The 26,686-nt window shown below is 39.8% G+C and overlaps 1 protein-coding gene across 3 annotated transcripts in view; it reads right to left on the bottom strand.

Moving 5' to 3' along the window:
- The window catches only part of CRB1 (crumbs cell polarity complex component 1), a 71,912-nt gene that overhangs the window by 25,182 nt on the left and 20,044 nt on the right, over positions 1 to 26,686 (bottom strand). For all 3 annotated transcript variants that reach the window (XM_075182585.1, XM_075182583.1, XM_075182584.1), the window contains exons 3-7: positions 23,444 to 23,639; positions 23,203 to 23,342; positions 22,096 to 22,266; positions 7,153 to 8,091; positions 143 to 684 (exon numbers count right to left, since the gene is read on the bottom strand). In XM_075182585.1, coding sequence (XP_075038686.1) covers positions 143 to 684; positions 7,153 to 8,091; positions 22,096 to 22,266; positions 23,203 to 23,342; positions 23,444 to 23,639 — 1,988 coding nt within the window. The remainder of the gene's footprint in view (positions 1 to 142; positions 685 to 7,152; positions 8,092 to 22,095; positions 22,267 to 23,202; positions 23,343 to 23,443; positions 23,640 to 26,686) is intronic.

The raw sequence follows: 26,686 nt of genomic DNA, 5'->3' as shown, positions 1-26,686 counted from the left end.
ATGTGGTCTTTCCTATTTTTTCCATATTGCTTAATGATCTAATTAACCCTGTCATCTCCCATTTTGCAGTATACTATTTATACTATTCCCCTTTCTATGTTTAACACCTATACGAAGTATTCATTCATTTGTGGTAGCTCACCTTGCAGAGACTATTGTTTTTGCAACCTTTTGTCACATTGTTTAAAACTGTATTTCCATTAGTTATTGACTCAGAATTGGGGAAGAACTCCAGAGCTGAGTCCCCAATCCTCAGATCTTGAACACAGCCCCTAAAATACCCTCCTCTCTTCATGGTTTCCAATGGGTCCTCCAAACCTCCCACATGTAGAAAAGTTGGGTAATGTCCTCTCTTGATGTCCATAGATATCAGGTCCAGTGATGAGGTAAACAGCTCCAGTTTGTGCTGACTCAGCTTCAAAGAAACCAAATGAAAATGGTCATCATTGATACGGTGTTCTCCCTTGGATATGATGTCCTTCCCAGTGTTTGCTGTCAATTTACCATCTTCCAAAGATACTATGACTTCATAAAAGGTGGCGTTTCCCAATGCGAACAACAACCCTGAATCATGCTGTGTTCTGACAAATGCAGAAATAATGATGTCATCACTGTGCTTATCCCCAGTTTGGAAAATGGCATATGATGTTACATTTCCATGTCCAAACCTGGCAGCTTCATATTCTGAAAGTAACAAAAAAAAAGAAGTGGTTTTATCAGCAGGATTGAAAGCTAACTGCATCTAATATCTACTATATAAAAGCCTAGTGGCTTGTGTCTGTGTGTGGAAAAAAAAACCAAGCTGCAGCGCCACCTGCTGGGCAGAGTTATACACTGACCTACTAAATTCTTAGTGTGTGTGGAAAATAAAACTCAGAAAGGGCTGAAATTTGGTATACTAAGAAGTTTTTAATTTGTTAATTTAATTTGTTAATTGTTAAAAGTGTTTATAAAGATTTTAAAAAAATATATATATATTTCTTGAAGGAGAAGTGACAGTTGGGAGTGGTTGGTGGTTGCCGGGGGTGACAGTGGGGAGTGGTTGGTGGTTGCCGGGGGTGACAGAGCGAGAGGAGTGTGATACTCAGGACCGCTAAGAGAGATCCCTGTGTCTGGATAGACATCTGGATAGATGTGGCGATAAAGATGAAGGATGAGGTGATGGAGAAAAATGATGAGGTGGTGACATGTGGACAAAACCACGTTAAAAAAGGGCGCTTACGTCGGGAAGTAACGCTCTTCCCCTGAGGAGGCCTGGCCTAGCCCCAAATGCATGACAAGAACCTTTTTAACACCTTAAGTAGCTTGATTTAACTAGAATGCATGAGTATCATGCACGGGTTAACTTGTTATTAATAATAATTCTCACTATATGCCACTGGCTGCAATAACCTAACAGAGATTGTGGCTTATGCACTCGGAATAATTTATTCTGTACAGTAATGTACTGCTTTGCCTTCAGTAACCTCACATGGTAAGATGTGTCAGGGCCATATTGGACAGATCTGGCTGTTCAGTGCCAACGCTGAGAAACCAGATCACATTGAGACATATTTATTGTGGTTTGCAGTAGAGATGCTTGAAAAAGTAGAATACAATCAAATTTCATTTGTTCGAAGGCCGCAAACATGATCGTCAATAGACCCAGATTTAAGTTTGCAGTTTGAAATTGCAAGGTTTTCCATTTACATTTGAGATTTGTCATTTGTGAAATTAGTATTTTAAAAATATTTATTATTGAACACTATTTAAATAATAATAATAATAATAATTTAAAAGTTTGAGTTTTGTGTTCATAATTAAAAGTTTGCAGAGGTTCTCCATTAAAATAGTTAAATGTGTCAATTTAAGCTCAAACATAGTCAAACCGACTTAAAAATGATCTAACATGATCGATTTAGTTTAATTCTTTTAATCTATCTAGAATTTGAGAAATTCCAGTAAATATTGAATATATGTACCAGTTCAACGAACTGGTATGACAAACGAATTGTCACCGGTTTGAGCATCTCTAGCAGGCAGCTAGAGTTCATTCCTGCTTTGCTCCTATCTAACCACTTTGACAATAACACAATTTGTGTGGCCAGCATTATTAGTGGATTATTCACATAACTTGTTTTAGCTTTAGTTCTGATTTTTTTAATTAATTCTCTCAAAACAAGGAACATAACATTTATCTCAATGTAGTGAAATAAGTCTGCGGGCAGCAATAATCCACCAATATAATGAGGCGATTAGCACCACAATAACTGATTCCTTTTATGAAATTTCCAATTACTGTGTTTGTGCTCACTTGATCTAGATATTTAGATGGAGTAAATATTCTTGAATGGAGTCTGTGAGACTACACATGTATTATTAATAATGTAACATATCTCATAGAACTGAATGATTCAGCAATTGTATTTTATTTTATGATTACATATTTGTTCAATCCTATGGAAGCATATATAGTTTTTAGGGCTATATAGCTACATTTATGACTACATAGTAAATAATAAAGTAATAAATCTGTATAGTAATATTACTGTATAGGTAGAATAAAACACACCAGGCAGGAGGTTATGATCTCTGATGAAACTGCCTGGAGGCGATGAAACGCGTAAGTGCATGTTTCTTTTTGCTATTCAGGTATATGTCCACCTACAAATTCTATGAATTACGGTTTGTCTATATTTGCCACTTTATCCAAATACTATTATCAAACATCCTTAGTACTGAGGAATCAAGAGGGAGAGACGCTGTGAAGCTTATCTCAGCTGCCCCTTAAGAACCACTGTGCTCACAGATTCTTTGGACATCTCCACTCCATAAATGTCAATCAGACCAGTTGAACTGCTCTGTGTTTCATGCTGTGAGAACTCAGCTGAACTTGTAGGACTGCTACTATTCCCATGAAAGGACAACAGGTAAAAATTTCACTGCCTATTGCCATACACATCGGGGATCCCTCAAACCCTAAACATCAGGATTAAGCTAGGGAAACTTTTGATGTAAAAGACTGAAACTTCAAGTCTATTAAACTACTACCTGGGTTGGATAAATTCCACATTGACAGTTTGCTTGTAAGCAGTACATTGTAATTGCTTCAATACCTGTGTTATCAAACTGAGAAATAATACTGAATGGAAAGTGGCTGATATTTAATTAATAGACAGAATCATTTAATTTCCATAATTGCCTACTATTGGGAATTCTTGACCATTAAATAAAGGACAAATATAGGTTGACATTGCATACAATTACCCAACAGTGCATACAGAGTTCATTTATAAGTATTGATTCATGTTACCCAATTAATGCGATTTTTGTAATCATATGTTATGTATTATATTTAACATGCATTTATCTATGAGCTCATAATAGTTAATTATTAATGGAATTTTAGGTTTAATAAAAGGTATAAATTATCAGCAGATCCCTGACTTATTTATGGTTCTAAAGATCTATTGGAAAACATTTATTACTTCTTAGGAGGTAATGGGGCTGATGTAGAGTTGAACGCAACCTGGGAGTAATTTACATCCCAAAAATGTACACTCAAAAATATTGTATTTCAGGTCATATGGTGAATCGACGTCCAGCTCTGCTTACGTAGCCGTGCTTCTGATGGTCATCATCAAATTTGTTTTCATAGGAAAAATGTGCTATTAACAGCATCGGACTGGCCTGCCGGGGTATTCCCCGGTTGGCCCTGATGCCTGTCAGCTGCGTGGGGGGGCGGGGTAGGTGCATGCAGGGGGAGGGGGGATTAACTATAAAAAAACATTGGTGGTCAGTGGACAGCAACAGGCAGCCAATCACTAGGCTGCCTGTTACTGTATAGGGGCCCCACAATACTGTGCAGAAGACAGGAAGCAGGAAGTCTTCCCTTTATGTCTGCTGATCTGTGGAGAGGAGTAACACCAACCAGCACTAATAAAGGTAAGTGAGGGGGCTGTACCTATAAAGCTATAGGAAGTAGGGAGAGGCTGTACCTATTAAGCTATAGGGAGAGGGGGGCTGCACCTATTAAGCTATAGGGAGTGAGGGGAGGCTGTACCTATTAAGCTACAGGGAGGGGGGGCTGCAACTACCAAGCTATAGGGATAGGGGGCTGCCTATATCAAACTATAGGTAGCAGGGCTGCCTATATCAAACTATAGTGAGAGGGACTACCTATACCAAACTATTGGGAGAGGGCCTTACTATATTGTGTGATAGGAGGGAAGGGAGGGGGGCTGTTTCAATAGCACATCGGTGGAAGGTAGAGTTTAGGTAGGGACTAATTATTTAATGGGTGCTATTTTATTTGTGGGGTGATAGTGGTGCATTTTAATTTATTTGTGGGGCGGTTTGTGGCTATTAATCGAATGTGGGCAGTGTTTGGGGAGGGGGGCTATTTATTAAATGTGAATATTAATTATTTAATGCCGGGGGTGGTTGTGGGAAATAGTTATATTAAACACAAATGCTATTAATTTATTTCTGGGGCTGTTTGGAAGGAGGGAAATAGGTTTATTTATTAAATGGGAATACTATTACTTTAATGTTGTGGTTGGTTGAAGGGATATGGATCTATCTATCAAATGGGAATACTATTATTTTAATGTTAGGGCTGGCGGAAGGCCTAGTTATTAATCGTGGGTGCTATTGATTTAACGCCGGGGCTGGTTGGAGTTCTCTAGATTTCATGTACCCATTTTTTTTTTCAAAATAGGGCCTCCAACATTCCTGGATCCAGACAAGCAGCAACTGAGCTAAAGACATCAGCAGCCACAGGTGGTGAAAGTGACAAGAACAGGTAGGAGAGAGCAGGACAGTCTGCCAACTGTCCTGAATCTGGTTATGCAGTCCTGAATTTGGGTGACTGTCTCACTTAGTCAGGATGTGGTCCGACCGCAAGGACAGTTGGTAGGTATGTCCTGCTTTACATTGTACTACTCATGAAAGGCAGAGCTGCATGCATCTAACAGTAGTGCACACAGTTTTGCCTGTGCATTTGTCTAAAATGATCACCCCCCTGTCTTAAGTGCCCCGGCCCCCCCCAGAGCCTTATTCCAACTCTGGTAAAACTTTAGTGGTTCTTGCATTGATTCCATTGTCTTCCCTCTACCTTGCATTGGTCCCATTCTCAGGTCACTTCATTGAACATATGGCCAGCCCCAATTGCATTGACAATATCATTAATCCTTCTTCCTTTACATGTATTACATCACCAGCAAACCCTTGGAATAGCTCTACCCTTCACTTATGCCATTGTCTGCCAACCCACCCTGCACTGTTATTAATTCAAACACTCCCAATCACAGGGCACATTTAGAAATCTTTAAGAGAAAATAAAGTATTAATGAAAAGTTGAATTTAATCGACTGCAGGACAGGACAGGGGAGAGGGATTTGGTCTGGTTTCTAACTCAATATAAAAGCACTACCAGTAGTCCAAAAAATAATATACTGTTAATTGGGAGGGGGGGGACTCTATCACAATTTAAAAAGCACTACCAGTAACCAAAAAATATATATACTGTTAATGGGGAGAGACATAAGCCAGCAAATGAACGTGAAAAACACCCTACTAGAAAACAATATATATACTATCTTTGGGGTGGGGGTTGTCTGCCATAAGCCAGAGCACAAATCTAAAAGAAATGAAAGTCTTATTCCTAAGTATCGTATATATTATTATTATTATTAGGGGTGGGGGTTTTTGCAGGGCCTGATTATCCAACAGGTTGACTAGGCTGCAGCCTAGGGTGCAAAATTGTGACAGAGAGGTATAAACTGAAGTTCACTTTAAAATATAAGGAAATATTTGTTCTCAAAAGTAAAAAGAAAACATGAAAGAAAAATGTAGAAGGTTTTAATCTTGACGCATTCCCATGGTAAGAGCTGTAGACAATGAGACATCTTTGGGCAGGTACTTAAGCAAGTAGGAGAGACAGGGACGGTGACAGGTGCAGAAGTGATGCCTCCATTCTGCTATACAGTTCTGATTTTACAATGACAATGAAATCAGTGACAAACATTGCTGTGACCCAGTTAAAAAAGCCTAGTGTAGTTTCAGCTCTAGTTCTTTTACATGATACATGTTAAATTGGCCTTATTTGTAATGTCCACTTTTTCTTTATGAACCACACTATGGTGCTATAATCTGTTCTCAATGGGCTGACCACACCCCCTTTAATGACTGACCACACCTCAATGTAGTGGGCCCCTAACACTGCATTCCCCCGGTGGGCCCTTCAAGGCCCAGTCCGACACTGGCTATTAAGCTTCATATAATACAGCAGACATAACCTTCCTTCGAACGTACAAATTAATTATTTTTTTTTTAAAATATATATATAGACAGCATCTTATAATATATGCATGATCAATGAATAAAGCACCCAGTAACTTCAGAGGTGAAACCACAATCAGCCAATCAGAAGCAGTTAGTGCTGGTGATCATCATCATCAGCAGCAGCAGCAAGTATAATGCTGCTGTAAAAGGTGTATCTACGTTCAGGTCTGCATCAGGCTGCCATTCTGCAAACACACCTTCACTGTATTTAGCCTACATTAGTATGCACCTTCTCTCCCTGTCACTCCCCTTCAGGCGCAGCCATACACAAGTGTGGATGTGTGCATAGGCGTAGGGACTTGCTGGTGTTTTTTAAGGGCACGAGTAGAACAAAAACACGCAATTTACACTATTCAATTGGGTAAAATGTTCAACTCTGCATCAGGCCAAATGCAACTATGAGATGTTTCTGGTTTACGCTGTTTTTCTACCAATTCTCTGGCAGAAGTTATTTTTGATATGAGAACCTAATTAGTCTAATTAACTTTTGGCAATGCATTTATCATCATCCTAGAAATAGTATTTATTTTGGTTCTTTTAGTAAAAGGAGGAAATGTATATGGCACCGTGATTGAGGTACCATAATTGAGGTACTATAAAGTAGGAATGTGTGTGCTGGGCAAACAGATGTCATAAAATTCAGGTAGAGGCATAGAGGATGACAAGTAGTCTTTCTCTGACAAGCATCTGGGGTAACTATATATTATATATAACCAACTTACATTTTTATGATACATTATGTGTCACATTTCATCTACATTGCAATTAATCATATAGCTAACAAATATTTTGGAGTTTTAAATGCCATTGATGTAGATTGATACTTACCTTTGGAGCAGTTGTTCCCTTTGTAAGGTCTGTAGCAATCACAGTAGTAACTGAGCCATAAATTAATGCATTTGCCTCTGCTTCCACATGGGTTACTCTCACAATGGTCTTGTCTCTTGCAGCCAATTTCAATGCCTGCCAATTTCCCATCTTCCTCGCTGAATACTACAGAACCCACTTTGATGTCCTGCATGCAGCCCACAAACCAAGATTGCATTCGCACCACGTCATTGAAATTATTCCATTCTCTGGTCTGTGCTGGCAGATCCCCTCCCAGCTGAATTTCCTGGAACACAATGTTCAATGGACCATCATTGTGAGACTGGTCCACACATGTAATACCACAAGAAGGGTCAAGAAGTTTGAGCAAGATATTGTCTGCAAAGGTTATTTCAACTGTATGCCAAAGATCATCACTAACATTGCGAGATAAATGTAGAAGTGTCTTCAGCTGACTATTGCGGAGAAAAGATAAAAATAAAAAACCCTTTTGTAAATATAGCCTCAGGGATAAAGCCTGGTCACCCAAGTGGATTATAGTAGCGCTGATTTGTGCAGTCCGGAAGCTCAGAGACAAATTGAAAAATTCACCTCTTTGGGGATGAAAACTAATATTCCTAAGAGGAAGAATAGTCGTACCATTAAAAGAGAATGTGGTTTTTGTCTCACAATCAGTGCCTATGAATCCTGAAGGACATAGGCAGTTGTGGTAGTGTTTTCCGTCCATTAAAAAAGGTATGCATGACCCCCCATTATGACATGTCTGCTCTTCACAGCCGATAAGCACCTCGATACAGTCTGGACCTCCATAATATCGCCCTGTGGAGTCCTTGTCTGAAGAACACTGACAGGTGTAACTGCCAACGAGATTCTCACAAATGCCTTTATTTTGACAAGGATTTGACTTACACTCATTGATATCTTTTTCACAATGGACACCTAGTAAATGAAGAGAAAACAATATTAGTGAAGGCTGAATTGGTCATCTCCCTTTAGCTCTGTCCAACGTTCCTCATCATGTCATTCAGAAAAATAAAAAATACAATCAGAAACAGAAAGTGGGAGAATAAAGATGAAGAATCTCATGACAATATGTCCTGGTGAAACATTATTGATATTCTCAATTAGGAAAATTCATAAGTTGAAAACCCACTTTAAAGGCTGCCTCTAAATGTGTTGTCAATGCACCCCAAGCCTCTAGATGAATGAAACCTTACCCAAATGTACCAGAAGTGACGAGAGCGAAATCCATATTACTGGACAGAGCATTCTCAGAGCTGTCCCTTGCACTGGTCATTAGCTGTATCTGTGTGCATCGTGATACCTGGATTCCGTCACTGGATTACCATTCTGCACAGACTGTTTTGTTCAATCTGATAAAACCAGCTTAGTCTAATTCTCATTATCAGTGGTTATACAATGAGTGGGGTGAGAATAGTGTACAGGGAACTCACTGCTCACCTCAGTGTGCTGAAATCATTGATTACCCCCAACATTTATACTTTTCTACTCATGGAAGGTGTACAAAGTTGTTATTTAAACATCTTGGGCCTGATTCATTTAGGAAAGTAAAACAAAAAAGGAGTAACTTTGCACCTGGGCAAAACCATATAGCAAGGAATTCGTAAACTTAGCCTTCTTTGAACCGCAAAACTTTCAACCGGCAAAATCAAGGAACGACTGGGAACAGTGGAAGTCGGCTATAGTTACAAAGGGCCCGAGTCATTAAGGAGAGCAAAACATAAAAAAAAAGGAGTAACTTTGCACCTGGGCAAAACCATGTTGCATTGGAGGAGGAGGTAAATTTAAAATGTGGGGACAGATTTGGGGAGGGCATGTTGTAGATCAACTTTAAATTTCAGTGTAAAAAAAACCTATCAATTATTTGTGTGCTACATGAATAAACAGCTAGTTTTTTGTATACATGCAAAATGATAAACTAATTTGCACCCTTTGCATTGTAGCATGGTTTGTCCAGGAGAAAACTGACTCATTTTTTTGCCTTACTTTCGTTAATGGATCAGGCCCCTTATGTCATAAATATGGATAAATGTGATGCTATGTCAGCAAAAATGGGAAGTCTTAGGAAATCATTTGGCTATATATAATATAAATATATAAAAAACAATGTCTCTTGCAGGCATTCTGCTGCGCAAAGGCTTTCTTATGTGTTACTTTGTTTGTGTGCTATCATTACATGCCGTTACTCAGGGCCTCATTCACCAGAGTCACAGGCAGCCATTTTTCCCTGGTCTCCGTGGTTTGTCTCACAGTCCAGCCAAAAACCAGGATTGTGTGAAACTGCGAATGAGACTGCAGTTTCTGATAGCTCTTACCGCTCACAACCCCTACAGCAGCCTTTTTAAAGAGGTGAACTTTCTGGTTCCATATTACAGAAACTAAGGAGCCCTGTGAAAAATGGCTGCAATAAGCAGATGAATAAAATGTATTTATGAGGTGGCAATGCAGCTTTACACCAGACAGTAAAAATAACCCCTCTTGTAGTTTGCACAAGTGCAACAACACTCACGAAATGATAAAATCCCTCTTTGGAGGTCGTGTACATCTGGATCCAGATTTCCACATAGATTTACGGAGCAAATGAGAGCATTTGTGCAAGAGCAGAAACTTGCACCAGCTTGGCTTTGAGGAGCAGGATTAGATGTTCTTTGCTGAGTGAGATTATTGAAATGACATAAAGGTGTATTTTTAGATGTGTACCCTACCCGTGCCCATCTCCCTATAAATGGACAGTAGTTTTTTACCAGCTCAGATTGGGTGTCTTACTTTTAATACTTTCATTCTTTCATTGGAGAAGGACAATTCTCGGAACAACTTGCTCACAAAGCTTCAAACACACATAAGTGCCATATACAATAATGACAGTGCCAATTTCCTTTCAGGCTCCTCATTAATTCAAGCCACAAAGCCTATATATATATATATATATATATATATATATATATATATATATATATATACACAAACACACACGCACACACACATAGTATGGCAGTATGTCAATGTAAGTGAATGGAATTTGATTTGATTTGACTTTTACAATCAAAGCAGTAGGAGAAGTGGCATCATGGAGTCACACCCTATATCGGCCCACTTTGACCACTATATAAAAATATGTTAAACTAACAAGGCTATTTATTTTAGTTGCAAAGGCAGTTCCTATAGGTGTCTGTGGGGACTGTGAAAATGCCCTACTTATAACTCGGACTTGACCCTGACAGCTATCGCCAACGAGCATTAGTGGTTCTATCCTATGGGGACAGCATCGCAGGCTCCCCAGCAGGCTTTGTGCACCTCTCCATCGCAAATAGTGCAAGGCCGCCTATATATTATAAGAATGTAAAACTAAGTACTGTAATCTGGCAGGTGGTATTTAGACTACATAAACCAGCTCCAAAGAAACCATCTACTCTCTTGCACTGTTGGCTTTTCTTCAGAAAGTTTAGCATCACTTTGGGAAAATTTGGGAATGCTATGCCGTATTCAAGTGCTGCTGTTCAGGAAACTGGACATGATTAATCTGGATAGCGGATGCAGTTCTCAGTATTGCAGCTTAATATATGAAGACATAGTACCAACTCTGGATGCAGTTCACAATGTCTGTTTATAAATCTTATTGCACAGAAACCACTCCAGCAAAAAGTGGTGAACTTATTCTGATGCTTCGAAACCGCAGTTCCTTTGTTAAGGAGTTTAACACACCAGTGAGACCACAATGTTTGTATATATATGATACAAGTGCTAATTGTAACGCCCTCCTTTAATGTATGTAGTGGCATATTCAGGGTATGCCCAGTGCACCTTCATGGTAACTAGACATGCTGCACAAAATAAATTCAAATTGTAAGGTAAAAGCAAAGTGCAAAATAGTAATGCATTTTCTTCTATATGCCATGCCACGTTCATACATAGATCTCTAAGCCTGCTGTTAAAATATAGGTGTGTAAACTAAAGCATGTATCACAGCTTATACAACCTTACAAATGAAATCAATTTGGAGCACGATGGCTTTGTGGTTAGAACTTCTGCACAGCTCATGAGACCATTTCCTGACCATGGCTTTATCTGTGTGGAGTTTTTTATGTTCTTCTCGTGTTTGCGTGGGTTCCCTCCAGGTGGTCCGGTTTCCTCCCACACTCCAAAAACATACTGGTAGGTTAATTAGCTGCTATTAAACTGACCTTAGTCTATTGGTCTGTGTGTGTATAAGTTAGGGAAATTAGACAGTAAGTTCCAATGTGGCAGGGACTGATGTGAGTGAGTTCTCTGTACAGCCCTGCGGAATTAGTGGCGCTATACATAAAGAGCTGATAATGATGAATCTAAGTGATTGCAATCACTTTATTGTAGGCTATTCGCCAGGACAGGCTCCTATCAGAGCCACTGATCCAGATGAAGAATTTGAATACATAAATATGTTGAATAATTTCTTATCATTGCAATACAAAATGATAAGTAACATGACTAAAATGCAATAGGTCTTTAATAGGCCCCTAAATCTACAATCACTCTTCATACTTATTCAAGTCAATTGACAAATGATATGGACAAAATTGAAATAAGGTTAAATGACTTTAAGTTTTTATCTCAGAAATATATGTCTAGGTTATGGTTTGTTAAAACTCAAGGGAAAAATCTGAACTTAGGCAGGAATCACTTTGTTCCTTCCGATGGAAAGTGCTGGGCTTATTGAGACATTACTTTCTGAAAATGGCCAAGGAGCATGAATGCACCTCATTGGCACCTACATGTAAAAATTAAATTATATGTTGTTGGACAAGATATTTAAGTAAGATTCAAAGGATGGACTTTGAGTATTTAAAGTGTAAATCTACCACCATAATAAATACATTAAAAAGATTTTCATGTGTCCAGTGTCAGACTGGGGCATGAGGGGCCCACCGGGGGACTGCAACAGTAGGGGCCCACCAGAGTGGGTGTGGTCAATTACCATAGAGGCAAGACCAGATACTAGAGGGGGAGTGGTCAGCCCATGACAAAAATACTGCCATTATATTTTATTCAACCAATATTGAGACATTTAGAAGAATTATAGGTACAATGTTGTAGGTGTGCACACAAATCTGCTGTTACTTAAATAGTGATCCAGTGATGGTGAGTTCTCATAAGGAAGAAAATGTATGTCCACTTATAGGACACAACCTTTTGATACTGGTTTCAGATAGAGTTCACCATAAAAATTAACTTTAGTGCAGTAACCAACCACCACCACAAATGTACAAATGTTCCCTATTGGCTAAACTCTGATGGATGGAAAGTGTAGGCTGTACAAAGATGCTAGGTATCCCATACTCTATAAAATGTTGGACATACAGAGAATTTTATTAGTTTTGACATGTAAAAAAATAACATAGTTTACTGAAAAAAGTATAATGGTATTGCAGAAGAACTGTACAAGTCCTGCCTGGCGACAGATCTGTGCTGCAATCTCATTACGGGGGAGACCTGCAGCAGAGAAGATGGGGATTTTCTGGCCACGAGCGATACTATTCATGCCACCGATGGCCGAGATTACCGTCTGGATCATCTCCTCAGGATAGGATAGGTATGTCTATCTATCAAGACCATGTGAGTTTGAATATTACTTAAAAAAAATTATCTATTGGGCAATTTATCAATAAAAGGTTGATGATCCGTGGCGATAATTCTGGGTCCCTCTGCCCACGAACCTTCCCAATCCTTGTTATACAGGCTCCTGAAAGCTATCACTGGCGAATGTAGGCGCATCTCAGTCTACCGGCTACGATAGCAGCGCTGTTTTTTCCGGGCGTTGACCGCTTGATAGATAGGACGAGGCACCAGTATAACACACGTTTGCGCCGGAGATTCGACTTTTCACCCTTTAGCACATAGAGCCTTAAGACTGAACACTGCATTTTGAATCTCTAAACCTCATCTATGAATTTTTCTCTTTTCGGGTAAATGCGTCCTTAAATATGATGAGCTAGATTTAAGTTCAGAACATTATTATTATCTTGCCTTATACTTCCCACTTTCCCACTTTTCTCCTGGATTATTTCGGTGATAGATAGAAGACAAGACAATAATAGTCCCCGGGACCAATCTTCTGCATCGCCGACTGGAAGCAAATCTGGTTTAATTTACCAAAAAGAAAACGAAAAATGGCAGTTTTATTTGATGGGTAATTACACGTGTTTAAATCCTGACTACCGCGTATGGTACGTTACATTAGAGGGCTGTCGATAGATGATTTGTGCGATTCACCCAGAAAATATTTCAGAAATATTAAATACACATTAAACAAACACACACGCTTACCTTGTCGGGCTTCCTGCAGTGCACACATGGGACGGCACCTGTCACATGGTGCGCGTCCCATTTGACTCCTGAATGGAATAAGCTACGCACAGGGGGAGGGGAAGGGGGGTCGCCCGCTGGCCCCTCCCTCTTCAAAAACAGGGTGTGGCCTTAAAGCGTCGGGGCCTACCAGTGATTCTTCCGGTACCCCGGTGGGCCAGTCCGATGCTGCATGTGTCACATTACAAATGTGACACATTAAATCAAACCATCACAATGTCACTTTCCTCGCATTACTTATTTAAGATATAAATGTGTCTTGAATGAGCAGTATTTTGGAAAAAAAATTGTACTTAAATAGGTAGTCTTAATGTGCCAGCAAGCAACACATTTTTTTTTTTTTTACCGAAACAGACGGTACTTTCTGTCACCATAGAGCCAAAAAGTGAAAACATAAAAGCGAAAACACAAAAAGTGCACTGTGGTGCAGCAACTGCAGTCCCACCTCAAAATAGGAAGAGTCTCTCTATCCCTAAATGCTAGAACCATAGGTTCCTCTAGGGGGCAATAGTCTTCAGATCTTCCTTTGTCACAAGGCTAGGGGAGGTCCCTTTTCCCCTGGTTTTACCCTGGGCACCAGAATCTTCTGCCTCCCTCTTCAAAGGGAAGAGATGTAAGGAGTTTCAGGATGGTGGGAACCTCAGTGCCTAACTACCACCCCTAGATCTTGGGAATCGGAGCCCAAAAGGGCGCCCACACTCTGCCATCCGTGAGAGTTAAACCAAAATATAAGTGCAGTGACAAAACAAGGAGAAAAGAAAATGCTGAAGTGACACAGCACCAGCCTTTAATCTGGCAATATAAAAATTGTCCCACCCAGCCAGAAGGTCAGAGCAAAGGAGCAATGTGCAAACAAAAAAAGGGAGTACCATGCTTGTGCCCTAATCTGTCACAGTGAGGGTGCCCAGTACCCATGTGATTTTCAGGCACCCCAGGTTGCTACTCTGGATGCACTTCATCCAGAGCTAACAGTTATATGTTCATTTCTCATGTTAAAATCTTTTAAAACACAGAAATACTTAAATTACACTATCAGGTTACCTTGAACTCTCTCCTTTTACATATTGTTCACTTTAATGACATTACAAGGTTCTTAACTCCTATCTGCTATTAATGAACTTTTCAGCCTCTAGCACCTTAACACTTTGAAAATAGGATGCAAAGTTTGTCATGGACCTGTTCCCATGCATTAAAAAACATTAACTTGACCTATTTCTCATGCGACAACGCTCGCTAGATTGTACTGGTAAAAGCGGAATGTGTCGTGCAACACTAAAACACTTCTACAGAGCTTTAGTTTACCTGTGTTTTTAAACCATTTTCCTAGAGCATACGTGTGAAGTCCTATTTCCAAGAATGCCAAGTATAAAGTTACATTAAAAAGCCACCAACAGCGCTACTTCATACAAAAAAAGGTTTACTGCCAACCATTAAATAAGAAATAAAAAACTACTACATGATTATCATCTTGTAAATCAAGGCCCTTTTATTTACACGGACTAAACTTCTTCATTTCAACTAATTTGCATATACACTGCATTGCCTACTTAGAAATTACAGTATTTGGCATTAGGCATGTGAACAAAATATAACTAAGCCCTACTGCACTGTTTATTTAATATGTGTGAATACATGACTAATCTGGTAAACCTAGATACAAACAACACTAGCATATATGCTAAACTTTAACGTAAGTGAAGGTCAGTTTGGGTCAACATGCTGTCACCACTAGATGGCAGTAAAATATTTTTTATTTATATTTTTTACAATTGCCACAGCTAGAATTTGCTTGATATACTCTCTCAGGCTCACTAATGACCATGCAAAACCGCAAATCTGCAGCTCTTTTGTTACCACACGCACCTAACTTTTTGCAAGTGCAAACAATTTAACAGAAATCCGCGCAAATTTGCAGATCCTAATGGTGCCAGCCGTGGGGTGGAAAGGTTTGCACTTGACAAAGGTAGGAGTTGGGCAGATCAGGTTGTGTTTTGTTAAGTACATATTAGGTGTGTGAGTGCTACTAGTTATGTACACAAGAGGAAAAATAATGCCGGGATGTAGGACATGATTATTTAAATGAGATGGTGGGGTGAGGAAGGTGAAGCATGCTCATTGATGGTGCAAACCAGACTTCATCCTGTACATTACATGGGACACATTTTGTACAGTATGTATGCTATCATGACTAATTTAAGACATAAATTAGGTTAAACCAAGAGTTATAACAGGAAAAAACATACAGTTAAAAAAAAAAGGTGTTAAAGTGGAAGTAGATTGGACGGTGGTGATGTTTTACTGTTTTTACCGTGAGCATTCTCCACAAAATGCAGACAAACATCTGTGCAGGCAAAGGTAGGCAATTACCAAAGACCAAGACTTGGGCATGCACCTTGAAATGCGCTGGAAGACAATTAGTATGCATTTCATTGATCACTTCAGAAGTGTGTATTCCATGTCCTCTGCACATCCCAATTAACAACTAGTTGTATGACTTATATTAACGCTATGATAATGATTAGTGGTGGCTGATTTTCCTGGGCAAGCAGTAGGTTTCTGGAGGGTTTATTTATTTATTAGTGTGGAAAACATGTGACATGCACTAAACTATACTACAAATACATTCAGTCATTAAACATATATTGTATATTTGGCCTATAATGAATATAGGATACACTAAAGAGGTACATTAGCCAAATGTGTTGGCTGTATTCCAATGAAGTCCAAGCAGCCCCTTAATAATTAATGATAACTTAGTTTTACTCTCTCAAATCTGTCCTTAATGTCGTTTGAGTTTGACACGTCTGATATAGAGATACTTTTGTTGCTGTTTTATACATATATATATATATATATATATATTTATATATATATATATATATATATTCTATTCATTGAATGGCTGTATAATCTGTAAACAGAGCAAGAAGCAGCTACTGCTTTTTCAAACACCTGGGAGTTGGCTTATAATTGAGTATTTTATGAGTGCTATGGTTGTCTACACATTGGTTCTACCTCACACACAGAATCCAGAAGAGCAGCCAGTAGTAACACAGATGTCTCCAAAAACAACCCACTGCTTGACTGGACCTCAGCTAATACCAGTAGAGCTATCTGTCTACCACCAGGGCCTGATCAGCCAACAGGCTGACCAGGCTGCAGCCTGGGGCACCGGGTCGGGGGGGGGGGGGGGGGGGCGCAGCAGCGCTGGGTAATAAAAAGATTTTTTCTTTTTTTTTTTTTTTTTTTTTTAAAGATTTTTTAATTTTTAATTTTTTTTTTTTTTCCGTTCAAACCCCGCCCGCCCGCGAAAATCTTTCCTAACGGGGTCCCGGGTCCGCCTGTGGTGTATGGAGTCCACCTATGACTCCATACTCAGGCCATAGTATATGTTGAAAGGGGCTGTCAGCTGCTGCCGTCACTGCGGCCGCGGTGCGCTGTTCAGTGTGGTCACGTGAGATGTTAACATCTCACGAGACCACACTAATCAGACACACCGCGGCCGCAGTGAAAGAAAAGGACAAACACAGCCGGACGACGGAGAACAACAGAGGATCATTTCACAGGAGGCAGGTAAGGTACTTTGACTCAATGGCTGCCCGGGGAGCATTTTGATCAATAATATGGGGGGGAGCAGGAGAGCATTTTGATCTATAATATGGTGGGGAGCAGGAGAGCATTTTGATCTATAATATGGGGGGGGGGGAGCAGGAAAGCATTTTGATCTATAACATGGGGGGGGGAGCAGGACAGCATTTTGATCTATAATATGGGGGGGGAGCAGGAGAGCATTTAGATCTATAATATGGGGGGGGGAGCAGGAGAGCATTTTGATCTACAATATGGGGGGGAGCAGGAGAGCATTTTGATCTATAATATGGGGGGGGAGCAGGAGAGCATTTTGATCTATAATATGGGGGGGGGGACCCGGAGAGCATTTTGATCTATAATATGGGGGGGGGAGCAGGAGAGCATTTTGATCTATAATATGGGGGGGGGAGCAGGAGAGCATTTAGATCTATAATATGGGGGGGGGAGCAGGAGAGCATTTTGATCTACAATATGGGGGGGGAGCAAGAGAGCATTTTGATCTATAATATGGTGGGGAGCAGGAGAGCATTTTGATCTATAATATGGGGGGGGGAGCAGGAAAGCATTTTGATCTATAACATGGGGGGGAGCAGGACAGCATTTTGATCTATAATATGGGGGGGGAGCAGGAGAGCATTTAGATCTATAATATGGGGGGGGGAGCAGGAGAGCATTTTGATCTACAATATGGGGGGGGAGCAGGAGAGCATTTTGATCTATAATATGGGGGGGGAGCAGGAGAGCATTTTGATCTATAATATGGGGGGGGAGCAGGAGAGCATTTTGATCTATAATATGGGGGGGAGCAGGAGAGCATTTTGATCTATTATATGGGGGATGAGAACCTGGCATTTTCTGGCACAATGGGGGGGGGACGGGACTGGTGCTGGCAGCATTGAAGGATTATCATATTTTTAGGCACAAATAATTAATGGCGGGGCAGTGGCACAGATCATGACGCAGGGGGGGTAAGCTGCAGAGGGATAAATATTTTTCTCTATATGGGGCCAGAGGTGCGATCATGACTCGGGGGGGGTGGGGAAATAAGCTGCAGGAGGCCTAAAAATTATAAATTGGCCAAGGGCTGGGGGGTTAATTAACTGACTGTCAGTGGTTGGTAGATGCTAGTATATGATTATAAATAATTTTCATATATTTTATTATCTATATATGCCTGTACTAAGGGGTTGTTTTATTTGGTCATAATGGGGTGTTGTGTTTGAATCATTCTGGGTTTGTTAACATTTTGCATTTTTGCACATTTGCAATCTGACAACAATACTTCAAGAACAAACAAGAGTAAACATCTGGTGGTCTACACTGCAAGATCAGGTAAGAGAGAACAGCAAAATCTGTCTAACAATGAATGTGGATTTTTACTTTAGTGACATTTTAATGTTTTTTTTGTTTTATGTGCTATAGAAAACATTACCCTGTGCGTTATTATTATTATCGTTTGCTTGTAATTTGTAGATTTGGAGAGTTTGACTGTTTAATTTATAATTATTTATAATTTTCTACTGTTGCCATTCTTTGATATTTCTAATTTACTGCAAGCAGTAAATATAATTTAAATAAAAATACAATTTGTACCAGTAATCATCATTTGAATTTGTACTAAATCTAGACATAATTGCAGATTTACAGTTCAAAATGTGCGTTAATTTTGGTTTGGGGGGGGCGGCAAAGGGTGTGTTAGCCTAGGGCACCTGGAACCCTTAATCAGGCCCTGTCTACCACCCTAATTGCAAAGTTACTTCTGTAGTTCAAATTGTAATGTGTTTTTTCGTATGTTAACTGCCGTAATGTTTAGACATTTACAAATATAAATTTAACACTTTTTTATCGATTGTAATAAAAGTTGTGTTACCATATTGCAACACAGATCCAGAAGTTGAAACAATGTAGCACTGCTACCTGGGAAGTCTGCAAACCTGTACAACGCACAAGACTATATGACAAAGCATAAAAACAGCAAAAGTCTCCTTCTCAACAAGTTTCCCACTGCACTGTCTCACTATTAAACTCAGTTTAGTTGTGGACCAGGACCACAGGTATCCAAGACAGGGGCAACTCCCCCTCTATAAAAGCACACAGTCTAATACTTCAAAGATACATTAATATCCGTTCAGCCACAAATTTATCTATTTCACATACTGACACATACTGTAGTCCGATCAAGCTCTCTGGGTATCAAGCCACATGGAGAGACACATAGCCGCCTTTCCCTATCGTAAAGCTTCATCTTCTTTTCTCAGGTTTCCTAGAACTACTTAAAAATCTCTGTATCCTTTCTGCCTAAGACTGTGTTTCCATTTCCTAAGACAGTCCCCTTTTTTCCATCCAAAATATTGAATTCATAACACTTATTTTGTTGTAAGTCAGACTCATGATGTTCCAAAATTAACTGGATTTATGGAAATAGGTACATGTAACTGATTTACATTATTTAAAAATAGCTTAAAAAATAAAATTAAATGGTAGATTTTATGAAATGGGAAACTTCCATTAACATGAGTGTCCCAGACTTTTATTTAAAACATATAGTAGCCATATAATCATAAAAAGAGTCATATTGATTTGTTTACATAAAGAGACGTGATACATAGGGGTCTATGCATTAAGCTCATTTGGCACTAAAAACGTTTCCGCATCTTTTAAGTTCAGTTGCTATGCAATACATGCCTAATAGAGGAGATTTTACAGAAATCTCCTCCTTTTAGGCAAATACCGTGCAACATCGGAGTCCCCATTGATTAATATGGGGACTGTGATGTTCTGCAATGCATGAAGCTTGATAAACTTTGCATTGCGCAGACAGGTAACGCCATCACAGGATGGCGTTACCTGTCATTTCCTATGGGATTCTGCTGAAGCCTCTCTGGCTTTGCAGAATCTGGTACAGTGGGAGTGCTGTACTTCCTCCTATCTGACGGTAAATAGGAAAATCTGAACACAGCACAGGGTCTCTTTGCCGGGGCCCCTAGAATAACCTTGGTATGGTGCATTGAATATGCATCACTGCGATTTGCAGCAATGCATATGGAAGCATCAGCAATCCAGGTCTGAGAATACTGTTCCCAACACTTCCCACAATAATAAACAATAAAGTCAGTGCCTGCTGCCTGGCTGCTAATATGAGACATTAATATCATGGAGCGATATATGATCTAAATTACATGTATGTATTATATAATGGCAGCATGGTGGCTTAGTGGTTAGCACTTCTGTCTCACTGTCTTCCGTTCTTGTATGTTCTCCCCGTGTTTGCGTGGGTTTGCTCCCACACTCCAAAAAAAACATAATTGTAGATTAATTGGCTGCTATTAAATTGACCTTAGTCTCATGCAGACTGTGAATGTTATGGAATTTAGATTGCAAGCTTCTATTGTGCAGGGATTGAGTGAGTTCTCTGTACAGCATTGTGGAACTAGCGGCGCTTTATAAATAGCTGATGATATTTATTATGTACCACTTTTTTTGCCATGATCATTTTCATTCTTTAATGCAATGGTGAGCATTTATTAAAAGTGTTCTGCAGGTACAGCAGTCACGATAAATGTCTGTCCTGGTGAGCATACAATTTAGCTATGTCCTATGTCTTTCTATGGTCACTATCGCAAACTGGGTACTTTGTGATAGTGACCCGAGGGGAGAGCAGGTAAGAAGCGGTGAGGGATCCGAAGATCCCTCTACCGCAATGTTCTCTCCATAGGCTTCAATGGCTAACGCCATCTTCAGATCCCCATCTTCGGGCACAAATTTTCTAAAATCCAGAATTTGATAAATGGTGCAAAACAGCAGCCCCCATAGAAAGCTATGGAAATTGCGTTTGCATTCGAAGACACTGGGGGCCTGTATCATTGAGGAAAGTAAAGCAAATAAAGGAGTAACTTTGTACCCCTTGCATTCTAACATGGTATGTCCAGGAGCAAATTAGTTTCTTATTTTGTACATAAGTTAAATACTGTCTGTTTGTCATGTAGCACACAAATACTTGATAGCATTATTTTTACACTGAAATGTAAAGATGATCTAGGACATGTCTTACCCCAACTATAAATCTCTCCCCACATTTTAAATGTACATCCCCCTCCAATGTAACATGGTTTTGAAAGGTGCAAAGTTACGCCTTTTTATTTGCTTAACTTTCTTTAATGACTTATCTCCAATATCTGCTGTGATGCCAAAATAATAAATTTAAACAATCCTTAAATTTGTGCCTATTCCCTGAAAACTGACAATGATGTTTTGGGGGATTTTAATGAAAAATAGGATTAATAAATATGCCCCATAGTTACTAAGTTTTGAATATGATTTGCAGAGGCCATTTACTACTTGAAAGGTGCACTGAAGCACATATATGAAGACATACAGTATATGAAGACACTAACCCGCCAACATGAAATAACCTGGGAACATACTCATAGGGCCTGAGTCATTAAGGAGAGCAAAGCTAAAAAAGGAGTAAATTTGTTCCTGGAATAATCATGTTACAATGAAAGGGGTGCAATTTAGTTTATTATTTTGCACACACAGAAAAAAAATGGCTTTTTTGTCATGTAGCACCAAATACTTGATAACTTTAAAGTTGATCTAGGACACGCCCTAGCCCAACTATAAATCTGTCCCCACATTTTAAATTAACTCCCCCTCCAATGCAACATGGTTTTGCCAAAGTGCAAACTTACTCCTTTTTACTGCTTTGCTCACCTCAATGACTCAGGACCATATTGTTATTTTACTGTATTCAAAAGACCCCATTTCAATAAATATTACGTTACATAGCATCCAGAGTAATAGGGTCGCTTTTGTTAGCAGTGAGAATCGAATACAGTATGTAAAACAAAATAAGAGGTTCTTTAGCAATATAGCAAACTAAATGTCCAAGTTTGTAGATTTCTAAAACCAGACTTTCTCTAAGAAACTTCATAAAGTAAGTTTTTTGAGTACAATGCAATTAATATTTATTTCTGTTATTTTAGTACATACCAGTTAATCCATTTCCACATTTGCAAATGTATCCTGTGAATTGCTCCTGCTCTTCTGTCCTTCCTCCTATAGACGTGTTGAACGACATCAGCTCTACACACTCCATACCGTACATACACGGTTGGCTTCTGCACATGTGCATATCGATCTCACATAGAGAACCTGTGTAACCTGCAATAACAGGAATGGTTTTTAAGGAATTAATTGGAAACAGACATAGTTTATTTAAACTACTGTAGGATAGGGGTCAGCATGCACACTCTGACCAATCTGCAGCTACGCAGCCCTAAATGCAGCAAGCTACGATGCAGTGTTGTTCTGAAACCTTTCTATCATAGCCAGCAATACCTTATTTATCAATTGTGCTATATTAGCTCTTCTGTGGGATTGGACCAAACAGACTAGCCTTCACTCCCCACGCGCATCAATGAGGCTTGGCAGCCCATGACCCTGTCGATGGTTCACCTGTTGTCCATCCTTGGAACACTTTTGGTAGGTACTAACTACTGTATACACCCCCACAAAACCTGCCGTTTTGGAGATGCACTGACCCAGTCGTCTAGCCATCACCATGTGGCCCTTGTCAAAGACTCTCAGATCCTTATGCTTGCCCATTTTTCCTGCTTCCAACACATCAACTTCAAGAACTGACTGTTTACTTGCTGCCTAATATATCCCACCAATTGACAGGAGCCGTTCTAACAAGATAATCAATGTGATACACTTCACTTGTCAGTGGTTTTAATGTTGTGGCTGATCAGTGTATATAAGTACACTTCAAAATATAGAATGTGGCATGCATTTTTAAATGCATGCAGCAGACAAAAAGACATATCTATGCTAATATTGTGCCTTGCACCTCTGCTTTCAGTTCACACTTGATTGTGTTGTAAGCAGGGGCAGGCTGGGTTGGGGGGCAGGGGGGCACTTGCACCCTAGGCCGGTCCCATAGTGTCTACGTTGGGCTGGGTCACTGGACCACCTGCATTTTTTTTCCATTTGAATTGTTCCTAACAGGCTGCTAAGTAGAGTCTTCCTCCTGGGCTAAAATTTATCAGCCCTCCCCTTGTTGTAAAGCATAGTTCATTATCATAATTAAAAAGGTACCTGGCCAGCAGAGACATTTAAAGCTCCCAGAACCCTCTAGGCAGGTGGCATTATTTTTACATGGCTGTGACAAACACAGAGGTGCAGGGGCTTCACAATGCAGACCAGTGAATCCTACCATGCTGCAATCACAGTTATACCTGAAAGACATCACAAAATGACAAATTAGAACCATACTTGAAACCCTGATTAAATGTTTCTACAGTGATTGACAAACCATGTAATTAAAAACATAACTCACCTATTAATCATATCGAAACAATGTCCCCCATTAAGGCACGGAGAACTAGCACACTCATTAATGTTGACTTCACAAAGGTCTCCACTGAAGCCTACTTGGCATATGCAAGAAAAAGATCCCAAATAGTCCAGGCAAGTGGCACCATTAAGGCAAGGATCTGAGAAACACTCATTAAACTCCATTTCACAGTTTGTTCCTTGAAAAGAAACAAGATTATTTTTTTTTAGGAAAAGTAGAAATTAAATTAACAATACCTAAGTTACTTATACCATGGGTGCTAAATAAAAATAAAATAAAAACCAAGATAAAAAAAAGAAATCTTAACGATTTAGTCATAGGTAATTTGCATAATGTAGTTAGAGTTCTATATATCATCCTAATGGTTATCACAACCCAAAAGTGTAATTATCTCAGCCATAAAAATTGAATTTAAAAAAGTGATTTATCAACGCAATTTACCATAATTTTATTAAGGTAGCAGTTGAGCCACAGTGAAATATATCAAGTGAGATAAGGGTTACTTCTCAATCTGGAACCCAATCTTTAATCTGCCCTGCTGAGTATCCTCAGGAGCCCAGAACATGTGTGGGCCTGGAAGCCAGTCTCATTGTTGTCTTATGGTTTATTCATTTATATTCAGTTAGACCGAAAGTTGATTCCCCATGGACTTAGAATACTAGTAAAGAGGTAAATGAAGGATTTTGGGGAGTTTTTATTTTAACTGAGAAACTTATTCAATTAGTTTCTGTGTTTTTTTACTATTAGGTATTGTCATGGCCGACACTGACATTTCCAAAGCGCCCCTTCCAGTTGTCTGTGCATTTGCAGTGAAAACCCCTCATGGCTTCACTGCGCATGCGCCACCCTCATACCCAGGCGTCTATTCCAACCACTGCTCTATTCAGGAGACCAAGGGGGCAGGCAGCCGTGCCAGAAAAAAAATGTTTTCAGGGCAGGCTGATGGGTTGCCCAAGTAAGTACAGTCTTCCACGCTTATCGGACTTACCCAGTTCCGCCAGCCCCAGTACCGTTGTGGAACTACTTGTTCCAGTGGTTTCCACAAGCTCAAGCAGACTAGAATCCATAGGCTTACTGGCACCTGTATTTCTACAACAATACTTAACCAATATGTTTATTATATGCTACTATTCTGGCACCCACCACCCAAGGTGTGTCAGGATGAGCCCCCACAGAGTATTGGTTTTGGCATGGGGGGCTGGTTTCACATTATGACAAAGAGACCCCACACCGCAGGTCTTCCTGTCACAGTATAACCAGCCAAGTTTGGCATAGAGGACCCCACACTTGTCATCCCCATGCTTTAGTGGGTAACCAGTTCAGGCTATAGAATTAAGGGTGTGCACCGGGCACTTTAGACGAAAGGTTTTGGTTCTGATTTAGGGTTTTGGGTTCTGATTTATTTTTTTTAAAAAAAAAAAAGTGCTAAAATCTAGTTTTTTGTTTGTTTTTCACTCCTACGCTATTATTAACCTCAATAACATTCAATAACAATCATTCCCACTAATTTCCAGTGTATTTGGAACACCTCACACCTCACAATATTGTTTTTAGACCAAAACGTTGGACCGAGGTAGCTTTCTGGACTGCGTAGTGGAGTGGGCCCGGTACCCAATTTGGTACCGGGGCCACAATATATCACCCTCAACTGGTCTGAATTCCACTGCACAGCTGCCTGCTCCTACATCCTCTGCAGCATATACAGGGTGTAGTTCTAACGCGTCAATACATCTTGTTTTTGACGATGACAGGTCATTTTAATTAATTTTGGATTTGGCCCCAACATTGAATGTAGTTTAATATCTGATACGCATCTATCTGGACTGCGTAGTGGAGTGGCCTCGGTACCCAATTTGGTACCGGGGCCACAATATAAAACCCTCAACTGGTCTCAATTCCACTGCACAGCTATCTGGACTGCGTAGTGTAGTGGCCCCGGTACCCAATTTGGTACCGGGGCCACAATATAAAACCCTCAACTGGTCTGAATACCACTGCACAGATGGCGGACACCGGATGCACGTCTAACACCAACATAGCAGTTAAGGCCGCAGTTGTTTTTTTTTGGAGCTACAAAAAAAAAAAAAACGTAGCAATAGAAATGGCAGTTTCTCTTTTTTGGAAATACAGAAAGAAAGAAAGAAAGTAGTAATAGAAATGGCAGTTCCTCTTTTTTGGAAATACAGAAAGAAAGTAGTAATAGAAATGGCAGTTCCTCTTTTTGGAAACTACATAAAGAATGAAAGTATTAATAGAAATGGCAGTTCCTCTTTTTGGGAACTACATAAAGAAAGAAAGTAGTAATAGAAATGGCAGTTCCTCTTTTTGGGAACTACATAAAGAAAGAAAGTAGTAATAGAAATGGCAGTTCCTCTTTTTGGGAACTTAACAAGAATTAGAGCATTTTTTTTTATTCAGAAATGATGAGTCTTTCTATTAGAGTGTAATGCCCCTTAAAACTCCTTTAAATAAAATAGTACGTATTCTAGGAGACCCTGTTTATATATTTAAATTGGTTCTACAAAAATATGCATGCTGATCACTGTACAGAGATCTGTAATAGAGCAGCGATTAAAGTGGCCTGATTAAAGGTCATGTAAGATCTTAAAGCACTCACAATTATATAGATACTGTATTCTCGTTAAAGACGCTGCCTAACGTGTATAAAAGTTGGCACTTATATAGCGCTTGCTTCACTGGGTGATGTGAGCAAGCGGAGTGTGTTAATATGGAGAGACCCTATCTAAACATTAATATGATAGAACAAATAGCAGCGCTGTATACGCTGTGTGTAGGTAAGGTAGGGATCTCAAATACCATGACACTCTGTTTAGCCTAATCCCTGACAATGTAATATCACGGAAAGCCTATTTGCTTATCAAGGGCAATGCCAAGCTTCTGCTAAATCAGACAGAGTATGCAGCGCACGTCTAACACCAACATTGCTGTTATTGACGCAGTTATCCGCTTTGCCATAGGATGACTAGTGTCGTACTTGGTGCTCATGGCAAACGATTGTTGGACGGTCAACTGTTTGGTGAAAGACGTAGCGTTCTTACGACTTTCCCTCTGGGAAGATGACCGACTACCAGCAGCAACAGCAGCAGCGGCAGTAGTAGGCGTACCGCTGCAGGATTCCTCAGATGAATCCCGTATTGAAGAGGACTCAGTCTGGCTGGTGACATGGCCTGCAGGACTAAATCTGATGGAGATCGTGGAGGAAGT

Source organism: Mixophyes fleayi, chromosome 8, assembly GCF_038048845.1.
Source record: "Mixophyes fleayi isolate aMixFle1 chromosome 8, aMixFle1.hap1, whole genome shotgun sequence".
NCBI lineage: Eukaryota > Metazoa > Chordata > Amphibia > Anura > Limnodynastidae > Mixophyes > Mixophyes fleayi.
Note: the sequence above shows the minus strand (reverse complement) of the source record. Positions and strands in the feature narration are given on the sequence as shown.